The sequence below is a fragment of the Euwallacea similis genome, chromosome 4 (assembly GCF_039881205.1).
Source record: "Euwallacea similis isolate ESF13 chromosome 4, ESF131.1, whole genome shotgun sequence".
Lineage (NCBI taxonomy): Eukaryota > Metazoa > Arthropoda > Insecta > Coleoptera > Curculionidae > Euwallacea > Euwallacea similis.
This window is the reverse complement of record NC_089612.1, coordinates 620,176-633,351: the sequence shown is the minus strand read 5'-3', so window position 1 is coordinate 633,351 and position 13,176 is coordinate 620,176. Positions and strand designations below refer to the sequence as shown.

General features: G+C 37.1%; 1 protein-coding gene across 1 annotated transcript; it reads left to right on the top strand.

Annotated features, from left to right (window-relative positions):
- The first annotated feature begins 10,196 nt into the window (after window positions 1-10,196).
- Window positions 10,197-12,659, top strand: LOC136408621 (uncharacterized protein PF3D7_1120000-like). Its single transcript, XM_066389719.1, has 5 exons — window positions 10,197-10,480; window positions 10,538-10,724; window positions 11,345-11,758; window positions 11,815-11,998; window positions 12,051-12,659. The coding sequence occupies exons 1-5, from the start codon at window positions 10,270-10,272 to the stop codon at window positions 12,546-12,548; spliced, it is 1,494 nt and encodes a 497-aa protein (XP_066245816.1). The 5' UTR covers window positions 10,197-10,269; the 3' UTR covers window positions 12,549-12,659.
- Window positions 12,660-13,176: the final 517 nt, after the last annotated feature.

The window sequence follows — 13,176 nt, the reverse complement described above, 5'->3', positions numbered from 1 at the left end:
CAAAATAGACGCAGGAAAATAAAAGGAAATTAAAAATGCAAAGAATCATCGATCCATGCCATTTATGTATCAAAAATATCACTTAAATGTTCCCCACGACTTGTTTTACAGACGTCAATACGATGGTTGGAATTTTCGATGACATTTTCCAACATGGTCGTTGTGCGTTTATCTCGGCAGTACTGTTATTTTTAAGGTGTTGGACGGTAGCTGGATGACTAACATACACTTTACTTTTCAAAAATCCCCGCAGAAAAAAGTCGAGAGGTGTCAAATCGCATGAACGAGCGGGTCAAGACACATTTCCAATTCGCGTTTATCAAATTTCGACTGCAACAACTCAATGTTTGCACGTGTTGTGTGTCATGTCGCACCATCTTGTTGAAAGTAACGGTCTTTTATGTCGATACTATTAATTTTCCGAAAAAAATAATCACTTATCGGGGCACGGCATCGGTCAGAATTCACAGTAAACGCATTTCTATCGTCGTTTTTAAAGAAGTAAGGACCCACGATTCCTTTCGACCACAATCTACACCAAACAGTTTCTTTTGGAGGATACATCGGTTATTCTCGATATTCTCTAGAGTTCTCATTGGCTTAAAGGCGACAATTTTGCTTATTTATCTTTCCATTTAACGTGAAATGCGCTTCATCGCTAAAGATGATTTTCGATGAAAAGGTGGCATCAATTGCACGATGTTCAATGAGCCAATCCGAGAAAACACGATGGGTAAAATGATCTGCCGGCTTGAGTTCTTGTGTTAATTGAATCTTATATGCATGTAAACTCTGGTCTTTATGCATAATACGGCGTAAACTAGGAGATGAAATGCCCAATTTTTGCGATCAATGAGTTACACTCAATTTTGGATCCTATCACATCATAATCTTAGTGAATGTAAACAGGTCAGTGGTTCTGCGGGAATAGAATGAAACTGGAGAGTTGGACAGGCAAAATGTAGTTGATCGAAAAATTATGATTTTAAATCTTCTTTATTACTTGCTTGGTCCTAACTGCATTGTCAGACCAATTCCCTGATAGTAAGTTAAATGACTAGAGAGCTTATCATAAAGGGAGATTGTGGATTGGTAAGTCACTTATCAACTTAACTACAGCTAAAGGAAGGAAATTTATGAATATCTTAACTGCCTTTGAAGGAGTTTTATGTAGGCTCACCAAAGCGAAACTAGCCCAATACGATGTGGCAATTGCCCATGTTAACCTGAACAGTGGCTTGACTTGGAACGCGGCTAATGACAAATTTTATTGTACAGGGTGTAACATAAGTAGGAGTTTTCTTTTTAATGCGACATAGACCTCAAAAAACTAGGCAATATTTTTATATAAGATTTTTTGGAAATCTCAAAAAAAACGAAATGTGCGCAAATGAGTTTTAATTTTTTTTTTGCATAAAATAGTGAATTCAACGTAAAGGAAATAAAATGTCCCATAAAAAATTATCAGCCATTGTAAAAACGCAAAAAAACATTAATTGTTTACTGTTTTTATGCAATTGTCGTGCCGCTTAAAAATCGGTCGTGAAGTTTAGCGCCAGGTGTTATTTTGATAAACTACCACTATTGATACTATTCAATTGACAATGGGCCATTATTACTCGAATCACGAATTGGTGGATATGTCGTTGATATACGGGGAGTGTCAGCCGCCAAGCACCACAATCCCCTAAGGACACAGAGTCGTGGATAAGGCGAGCGACAATTTGTGCAAATGCAACCAATGGCGACAATTTCGAACACCCTTTAGTAGTAGCTAAAGATATGGTACTTATTTAAATATTGCTTAGCTTTTTGAGGTCTATGTCGTGCTAAAAGGAAGACCCCTACTTATGTTACACCCTGTATAAATGCTCCGACACTGCAAGTGATAATCACACTCATGTCACTCACTTATTAATTAATTAATTAATTAATTCTAGTATCATAATTAGCATTAACATATATAGACTGCAGATTATGACTATGACAACGAAAAGGGCGAAATCTAAAAAAAAACCACAGCCTTTGACCTCCATGACTGTCCAGAACTTTCAAGTTTCCAGCCCAGTGCAACGACCATCGACGAAGACGACAATTCGTGGATGGCTTTGTACGTTGCCGGGTCGATCATGAAAATCAAACTAGAAGATGGGACTGTTCTTCAATGGATGGCCCTTCCAGCCACACATGTTAGGTCGGTTGGGTGTGTGTTATCCAAAGTATGATGTTTTATTTGTTACCGCTTTAAGATCGTCTTTAACCGATAAGAAACGCTTGTTCTGTCCAGAGGTTGGCAGTGTGTTTGCCATTACAAATCTGCACCTTAAGGGAACGTCTTCATATTGCGCGGATGATAGGAATGAAATTATTAGGATCGAAGAACACAATTCTATTAGGGAATAGGAAGCCTCAAAATTGGTTAGATCCTTGCTTACTATTTCTACAGCGCTGAGGAATTTATCAAGAATATTTATAGTTAATTGGGCTATTTCAAAAACCACTCAATTCTCTGTGTTCTTGTCATCATTTTAAACTGGTTCTTATAGCAATTTCGACATGACTTGACTCCATCAAATTATACAGTTCTCTTCTAAAACTTAAGCTATTCGTTGCTAAATGCCTCCAAAATTTACATGATTTTTACATCACAACCACATGTGACATCATTTTTACATCATAACCACATGCGACATGGCGGGTGGTCAAATACAAGGTGTTTCAGAACTGCACGGCACTATTTCATCTATGTATTCTTTAGTACAAAATAAAGAAGAAAGTTCATAAAAGCATACGTCTTAAGCCAAATCATTATCAAGATACTGGAACATAAAGATATTTACTTATGCAATGTGTTATACCAAGAGCTCTCTTTCGACTTGCGATTTCAAACAAAAGCGCATTATACAGGGTGTTTTTAAATTATGATGCCAAATTAATATGGGAGGTAGTTTATGCCGGCAATTCCTGTCTCTCTAAAACGGCGGTAAATTGAAACAAACAATTTTCTTGAGAGAATTCTCCTATGAGGATATATCTCTTGATAACATCTTCTTGCTGCCCTTGAATTATTGTCACATTTGCCAAAAATTAAATGTCAGTATGTTCCCGAAAAGCGTATTTTCAGCCATTGCCATTAAAAAAATTTACAAAATGTTCAGAAACGAGGAATAGGGCAGGAATCTAAAAGACTGACATTGACGACAGAAAATAATAAAAAAAGCATGGCAAGCAGGGCGCAGTATCTCACACTTAGCCATTTTTCTCGAAAACAGTGGATATTATCGATTTTAAGCTAGAGTACCTTTTTTGTGCATTTTTAAACGAACTTTAAGAAAAATTTACCAAATATGCAGTTTGTCCACGCACAAAAAAATCTCTAGGCCATTTGGTTACCATAACAACTAGAATTAATGTGCTCATCAATCGTTACGCCTGCGAACTTACCTTGTGCACCAACTTTCAGTAAAATTGCAAAAGCCCTTTGGACGAAAATAACAGAAGTGTGCTTTTCCAAACTATCATAAAACACCCCGTATCTTTTTTTATTAAGCATTTTTGGACACATATTTATATAGGATTTCCGGCATAAAACGACAAACTGCCTCCCATGTCAATCGTTGTTGGGGATAAATAAAAATAACACATCTTTATTTGTTTACATTTTTGGTTTAAACGTATAAAAAAAGAAATAACTTGAGGAAACAACTAATTGCAACAACTTGTACGTATCAGGAATGCCCGTGCTAAAGTTCCAGCAGACGCACCTTTCGGTTGTGTTCGGTCGTTCAAAATGCGGATTAATAGGTGCATTGGAGTTGAAGGCCATCGTTTTGAGCACTTACTTTAAAAACTACCTGCAAAAAGTTTTTGTCTACGTTGATTTTAAAACCCAACAGGCCTAAGCAGGTTCCATTTCGTAGCTGCTTCCAAAATGAAGGCTGGTGCCTTCTTTTTCTCAATATTTTTTTATTTTTTTCAATAATTTCAATAAGAATTTCATTTGTAAAGTTTTGAAAAAAATATGGGTCATATCTTGGGAAAAATTAAAAAAAAAACGTCGTTACCGCCAGCATATGCTTTACTCTCACACGGTACCATTCTGCTACTGCGTGTACCCAGCGTATTCCTCCTTTTTCCCGCCTTTCGAGCGTATGAGTCACGTCTCACACACTCCTTTGTAAACATCAACATAACAACAACACAAAAACCATTAACGCCTCATCTATATACATTTATAACAATCTCCCCTCACCCCACAACAACTTCCAAGACATTAATAATAATTTCCAACACATTATCTCACTGACAGGGTAAAACTGTGTTTAAACTGCAAACAATCAAATGATGAATATTTGAGACAAAGAACAAAATGAATCAAATGTACAAAGCGCACATGGGACCATGGGTTTGTGAGTCCCGGTGTAAGAACAAACCTGAATTCTTGCAAAAATGGTGAAGTGTTGGTTGTGACGGGCTGAATGTTTGGATATATGTAAGAAGCCCACTAATTCTTGTTAACTGAATCATAAACGGCCAGTAAAATTCACAAAAATCGTTTTTTTTTTAATCTGGAACGACTGGAAAAAACTTGTTACTAAGAGCCTTTGCTGCCATTAAGAAATTGCACAAGCGAAGGAGCGTTCAGATAAGACTAACTATAATATTTCTGTTCATTTTTATTTTTCGATAAATTCACATTTCTCTTAACCCTCCCCTTGCATTTCCTCATAGATCAGTTGTTACTCCATGCATCAATCTTTAATAGTACTTCGTGAATAATAAAGAGGCATGCTGGAAGCATCTGGCCGAATGCAATTCCCCAGAGAAGGGCAAAAACATCAAAAGATCTCCTTCTAAAGCAATCCTTACTTTTAATATTATTTTCAGGAAATGAAATATTTGAGACACTTAATAGGAGCGATAAAGACTCTTAGGTCACATAGAGGTCCGCATATAATCCACAAATTAAGAGAAGTCGTTCAGATCAGGAGTAGGCAATTTCATTTCCAGAAAGTTGAGCGATTTCTAGACTTGGACGTAAGATTTCCCTGTGTTCTTATGTCCCTATGTTCCTATGTTCTTATGTTCCTTGTCTGTTTATGAGTTATTCAATTTTTTCTGGCGACTTGCGCAGCCGCAGAATGTCATATTGAAACTATATGTATTAGCAAGAAGCCACTTCCACTCTTATCTAAGTGAATCTTGATACGTAATACTGTGTCAGAGGCAGTCGGCTTCCCACGTTCCTCACGATTAATTACTCCAGACTCCACTTTTTTTAACCAAACGAAATGGTCGCAGTTATAGCTAATTTTTCTAAATTGCATTCTAGATTTTTTCTTTTGCCTGTTTTTGTCTCTTACAAACTGATACGCGCGTTTAAATCAAAAATTTATATCGAAATTTCCACACTCGGACAAGTGCTTTCGTGAATGAACCGTCCAGACCATCGTGCGCCATCCCTTGCAATTGAAACAATTAAGGTCTATCTTGAGATGCAGACAACGTCTCGTTGTCCTTAATCAAATCTCGCGAAAGGTCTTAAGGCGAATGGAACATGCGTACAAAGCGTTCACACTGAAATCCATGGCTGAGTCATTCTCTCTCCCTCGACAATTCGGTAACGTAGCATCGCACTGTACCACTCAGCCAGTACCGCTTTAATACGAATATTTATACTCAAGAAGGTACCGTCGAAAACGAAACGGGTTTTACTTTTATTCAAAACGCGAAAACGACGTCTGACGTCAGATGTGATAGTACTGTGTGATGTTTCGTGCATCTTGCGGCGTTTGGTACTTTCTCTGAAGAACAGACGCTGGGATTGGCCTTTTTACGCAGGTGGACTGAGATTATTTCAGGTAAGATTTTTCTCGATCGAGGGCATCACCAAAAGTAATATCGTAAGAAACTTCGAAACGTGCAAAATGTTATTAGTACCCGCTCATTAGCTTATTCATACTATTATCTGCTTAACATATGTATTCCGCTTTTTCTGCGTTGACTACTTATGAATAGCAGTCAAGGATATTGGAATGGTACTGTACCTATTTAGCCATCTAGGGAAATCTACATAGAACCATAAACATGCAACCCAAGACTTGGCTGTAATAACCTTCTCCTTTAGGTGGTAGGTACTGCGGTTCTTGATTTAAAAATAGGAGCATATCCTCGTTTGTAACGCAATTTAGGGATAAAGTACCACCAACATGTCTATGATATAATTCTTTAATTTTAGTTTTCTGTTTGCTATATGAGCCACCTTATCACTCACCGCGTTAAATTATGAGTATTAGACATCAGATTACATTCTAAGCTTTAAGTATAATTCGTCTAGATAATGAAAATCGTGATACTTCGCTATAAATGTGTGAGGTAACATCTTATCCGTTCAACACAATTTCTTGACAACGAAACCGAGTTAAAATTAGTCCTTCTTCATTCTCAGTCAAAATAAGCATCTGAACCATTTATTTAATCCCACGACGAAACGCTCATAAATTGCTTACCATGGTCGTTACATGAAAACTGATTATTTCTTGTGGGACGACGCCGATGTAACACCACCTTAATCTGAACAAACCATTCTAATTAATTCTCATCATTTAGTGACTCCCATGCATTAAAGCATCTCGACCTATATAGAAAGGACTAGTTTTCGTGCAATAATAACATGCACATCTGCTTGCATAAATAATCGGCAAATTCTTCATAATAACCACATATTTCATAATTTAACTATACAGTGTGACCTATAAAGTCCGCATCGTATGGGAAATACTTTTGTGTATGAATTTAGGCAGATTTTGACTTGGCTATCGGGGTGTGCTTCAGACATGACGAGAAATGGCGTAGAAACCAAAAAACAAATGACTGTCTGGAACTGTCAAATTGCATTTTTTTTATCAAAAACAAAATCTAGCATTATTTCTCAAAATTTTGAAAAATCGCGAAGAAAAAAGTTTCTCTTTTTTTATCCGTAGGCCAATTTTGAACTTTCTCGGACGACTGTCATTAAAAAAAAAGAATTGTATTTTTGCATTTCCGACGTATTCAAATTGGCCAGCAATCTTATAAGAATAATTGCAGTAGTCGAAGTAATTGGCTGAATGAGTATTCATTAGTTGAAGTTGTAATAAATTCGTCCTTTAAAAAAAATGTAAAATTCATTAAAGATGCTACGTATGCCTTGATGCAAAATTGATCTAGTTTATAAAGATGTTCAGGTCGCCTCATTCCGATATTTTTATAAAGTTTATTGACAGAATTAGATATAAACGAATATCAGCTGACCGATTTGAATACTTCGGAAATGCAGGAATACAAAAGGATTTTTAAAAATGAAAGTCGTCCGAGAATGTTTAGAATTGACATGTGGGTAGAAAATAAGAAACCGAGAAACTTTTTCCTTTATGATTTTTCAAAATTTTGAGAAACAATGTTAGATTTTCGAATGTTTTTGAAAAAAAATTGCAATTTGACGGTTATAAGCAGTCATTTGTTTTCCGATTTGTACGTCATTTCTCACCATTTCGGAAGCGCAACCCGAAGACGAAGTCGAAATTTACCCAAAATTGTGAGTAAAAAAGTTTCCCATATGATGCGCACTTTATGGATCGCACTGTATATATAGTGCAGACGATTTAAAAAACGAGCAACTTTTCAATAAGGAATGGCAATAGCGGAACGAATTGTGGGAGTAGATCTTCAGATACTTCGTTTCCTTCAATCGAAAATCAGTTTTATTCATTTTCAGCTGGTGTGAACCTGTTTTTTCGCGGAAGGTAACTGTTATAACTGTACTTTTGTTAGAAATAGGATGACTAAAATTGTTCGTGCATGTGAGAGATGCTCCCATTAATCTCGAGAACAGGAAAAAATCCAAAAAGTGATTGCGCAAAAAGTTTACAAAATATGATGAATGTTTTCGAACCGTAGCCCGAACAAAGAACTATGACAAATACATTAAAATTTCCATAATTCTTTGTTCTTCCCTGGTAGGAAAACCTCTTTGTCCGCTCTGCGTGAATCGCAGTTTATATTATAATCAAATTAATAATTCTCTTTGTATACTGTTATCGCATAAACTGTTAATTGTTCGCCTTCAGCATAACTAATGGCCGCTTTTTAATATCCGAATTAATTGTTATACGTCCCATGATGGTTGTAATGAAAGATATGCATGTTTGGGCGTGTGATCCTCGGAAATGTTCTTGGCAAATGGTTTATGTATGAGTTCTGCAAAATAATGATACCTTAGACTAACAGAGCACACATTCTGCCCTAAATTCGTCTTGAGATAATACATTAGTTTGATGGTATACATAAAGATAAAATATAAAGTTAAGTTAATATTATAGTTGCCATCTATATAAATCGCGTCCTTAATTGAAACGATAAGATAAATAGTAATATCTTTTTATCTTTTATAAAAATTTATTCTGTGCAAAAAATGGTTTAAATTTGTTTTTTAGCGCTTGCGCAGAAGTACTTGCGCCTGAACTATTTTTTGCGCATTTCTCATTTCTTAATTTTCACTTCCTTCTTTTTTAATTTTTGTCCTGTCTTTTCTAACCTTTTTTTCATGACAATCTTGTTAGTTCTCAAAAGCGAATAAAGACCAAACATTATTTAAAATTTTATTATTCAAATTTAGTTAAAGCGCATTGAAGAAAAGCACGCACCTGCAGGAAATTACTTTACAACGATCCAATAATGAGTAATTTTTTTTCCACTTATTTCATACTTGAACTCGCATTTTAGATTGATGTCTAATTTATTTTGCCAAAATTTCTCCAATCGCCTGCTTTATTTAGTGCTTTCTTACTTATGCTCTATTCCTCTTATGTATGAACGACTGCATTTATTTTATTATTATTCATTGTACCTACTTCTCCGTAAACGCGAAAAATTCCAAACTTAGAATATTTATTAGCTTCGTTATTTTTGAGACGTCCCGTAACCTTCGACATAAACTTTGCTATTAATCCAGCCTGCATCGCCGCAGATGGGTATATGTATAAGATGTTGCCTACAAATCAGGAACTTCTATTGGCTACGTTTCTCTCGCGGGTTGGTAACCTTTAGGGTTGCCGCCTCTGAAATGAACTTAAAATTCCGCTAATCGTGTGACGAAGTTTGTGTACTTATCAATCATACTCCAGTCACATTTATCTGAAAAGTGGTTTCCAATTCTCATTCACTGCGGAAATCCGGTAAATTCAAAGTTGGCCGAGGTTTTCTGCATACACCAGCAACTAAGATCTGTCGACATTTTTAAATCAGAATAATGCGGAACAATACACTTCTGAAAATCACATCAATAGAAAAACAACACTCTTAAACAGACTTTGAGGTACTAAAAATCTAATTAGCACGATATCTAAAGGTATCTAAAAATACATATAAATTCCACGTCACATGCGGAGCTGTACTATCAAGTAAAAACCATTGAAAGCCATTGACTTTCCCTGGTATTCCGATAAATAGGAACATAGTTTGTAAACAAACAAAATGATTGAGTTAAAAATACAATTTAACATATTTACGTGGGTTTTACTAGAAAATCGTGATTTCGGTATTCCCTATTAAACGAATGTGTGCAGTCGGGGCGATAAGGTTTTATTTGAATTGGGACGTTTCCGGCTAAAATTTTAATCAACAAGATAGAGGTGTTGGGTGAGCAATTGGTAGGCTGGAAATAGCGAAATTTTTGGAGATGGTAGTCCTCCAGATGGAATAGGTATTACTGGGCGTGTAAGGGCAAAAATCGGGTGTACTCTAGAAAAAAACCAAAGAATACAGGAACGCAGTAGCTAGGTGCTATCGAGAATGTGGTGCTTTAGGTGTGTCAGTGTGTCTGCCGATAAAATGCATCTGCAAAAGAATGTTTTGTGTCACAATAATGCATCATTGCACATAACAACACACATTGACAATTGGTGAAAGTTAAAGTGGTTTCACACTTTAACTTTCACCAATTGTCTGGACCAGTATTGATCTTAGGATTGCAGAGAAGAACCATTAAAAGCTTAACGTTTCCTCTGCAGAATTATGACGCCCCAAGTAAAACGTATAAACCTTGTTTAGGCATTAATTTTATTTGCCAAGACTCTTCATGTCACGTTAAATATTTGCTCTTCGACTTCCAAACGATACGGAATACAGATAATAGAAATGAACATGTGTTTGTTTAGTGGTTGGTTCGAAGAGAGTCCCATAACTTGTAACACGAGTTTTATATGCGTTTCCGCCATCAGACGATAAATAATGAGCCACAATGCCCGAAATGCGATATCATCCCCCATCAGACACTCTGCATCCAATATTCCCTTAAGAACGTCACTAAGTAGGCAAAGCTCGAATTCCAGCACCACTTCCAATAGGGCCCGAATCCATAGTGATCCTGCCCATCGATGGAAGCAGAAGTATGAGGAAAGCGAGGAAAAACGGAAAACTTTACTAGCAGAGAAAGAGAAAGGTAATGCAAGTTTTAAATGTGAATTTAACTAGGACTGAATCTAAGACTTTGCTACAGCATGGCGGGCTTTACAAGACCTTGAGAGAAAGCACTTGAATTTGATAGTAAAACATGAGCAACTAGAAACTGAACTTTTCGAGAAGAATGAGGAGTTTACGAAGTTGTCAACAGCTTCCAAGAATCTGTACAAGGAATATGAGACTTTGAAGCATCAATATGAGACTGAGACTGGTGCCTTGGAACGGTAAGGTTCAAGTTGCATTGTTTAAAAGATAAGCGAAACCTTTAGAGCCAAATTATTAACGTAATGTTAACTATAACATCAAGCTAGTTCCAGTACTCTCGCGAACCATTATGAATCAGTCTTCTTGAGATCGCAATTTTCTGAATCATGTACAGGGTGGCCCAGCGAAAGCTTTGCATTTCGATTTTCAGTATTTGAAGAGAAAATGTGTAAAAATGCTCAGACCCGCCGATTTTTAATTCGAGGGAGACAATTTTTTATGGTATTTTCAACCCCTGAACAAGGGTAACAGTTACCCCCAAATTTTTTAAAGGAAAGGGATGTCGAGTGATACCTCGTTTTAAAGGTAGTTGAACCCTGATTATAATTTCTAAGCTTGAAATCGCTGCCATTATCCCCGTTGGTACGACAGCTTGTCAAAATCTGGGGGAAAAAAGATTTTAGATCATAATTAATTAATCACAATAAGAGCTGCAGACTTCGTTGAGCCACCCTGTATACCGTTCTGGTACCTACCTGTTGGGATATGCGTATACTCCACATGTTACACCGTGCCTTTCCTGATTTACATTTTAACTCGAATTCTAGCTATAAAAACAATAATTTCCCACTATTTTCAGGGCTATGAAAGATGCCACACATTGGTATAAAGAAAATAAACAATTAAAGAGAAAAACATTACATTTAGCGGACAAGGACACCGTTGACGAGGGAGTCGACGCTGGGGAGTCCGCCAACGATGCAGACATTGAAAACTTAAACAAAACCATCAAACAACTTAGTACTGAAGTGGCAGAGTTGCAAACTGAAGTCGATTCGGTGAAGCAAAGCGAATTTCAAACTCTGGAACAGAACAGCAAGTTGTCTGAGGAGTTGGAAGAAGTTAAAAAAGAGAACTACAACTTAAATAAATGTCTTGATGATCTGCGTTCGGAACAATCTCAGCTATTGAGAGTGTCTGAGATGATGAAGAAAGAGCTGGAAGAGCTTAAAGAGGTTAAGGAAGGGCAGAGGAACGAAATTTTGCAATTACGGTAAGACGGCTACCTTAGCTAATTGTGCAATCTATTATAAAACAACATTTAAACAGAAAACTGGCGGAAGAGCAAAAGAAAGAGAGAAACATTCTGGCACACCAGAGCAATTTGCTGCTGCAAGGCTTGAACACAGATAATGGCACTGACGCTTTACTGCTTCTGCAGGAAATCGAGAATCTAAAGAGGACCATTGAAGACGAACGAGCAAAATATGAGGAAGAACTCAGCAGTCTACAGGTAAGCTTTCCTCATTTAATTAACCCGCAAGCAACTTTTTCTGCTTCTGCAGGAAAGATTGGAAGATGAAGAGAACGATTCTCACGCTGAAGTATTAGAAGAACGACTAAAACTCGTAGAAACCGAACTGAAAGAAGCCCTCGCACGCGCAGAGGCAGCTGAGCAAAAACTCAAAGCTCCTCCACTCCCTCCTCCGCCTCCACCACCTCCGCCTCCACCGTTAATTGCTCCAGGAGAACCTCCAGTGGTGCCTCTTCGACGAAGACGAAGTCGGGCCACGGTGGAGGACCTCGCCAAGACAATCGGGGTTCAAGAAACCACCCTTGACAAGAAAGTAGCCCCGGGAGTGAACGACGATATTATCAACGCCATAAAAGAAGGGAAATTTACCTTGAGGAAGCGGAAAAAGGAGAGCATGGTGGAGAGCAAAGAGAAGGACAAGGAGGCGCCCAAAGCTGTCTCGGAGTTGCTAAATATCTTGGGCAGTTTGAGGAGGGCGCCGAAGAAGAGGCAGAGTCAATTTATCGGTGATGTGCAACAAGTGCAGTAACTTGTTTTATGTACCAATTTATGTGCTTATTAAGTATTATTTTTGATACTTTTATTATTGTTTATAAGACGCATTTTTGTTTACAAAATAAAGCTACTTATTTATGGTTAAGTTCCTGACAAAATATCTTCAAAAATATATAATTAATTTGAGGAAATCATAGACAATTTAACACCGATGAAATGATTGTCTCCAGCGATGCATTTTATCAGTTAGGAATTTTTAAAGTTTCCGGTCATAATCAGAAAACAAAGGTCCAATATACTCTAAGTGTGAGGGTTCACGGTATCGTCTGATCCAGCTTGATTACTCACACTTATTTAATTAAAACCAAATTGTGAGAAAGCCGAAGGCAATCTAGCGCTAGGGGCTAAAGGAGTTTGTGCCTAGGGCGTGGTTTTCCTCAGTCCAAGGTCTTCTTAGCGCGAAACTCGCCAAAGTTAACATCAAAGGTGATTTCCATAAAAATAGTCAATGGTTCGTATGAACTTTTTTCTTATTTCGGGCACAGAAATCTACAGTACTCTATAGTTAGCAGACTTATTTTGAAACACCCCGTATATGCTACTAATCGTTATTGAGGTAATAGGATGTACTGCTAAATCTGGCAATTCTGCGAAAATTATGG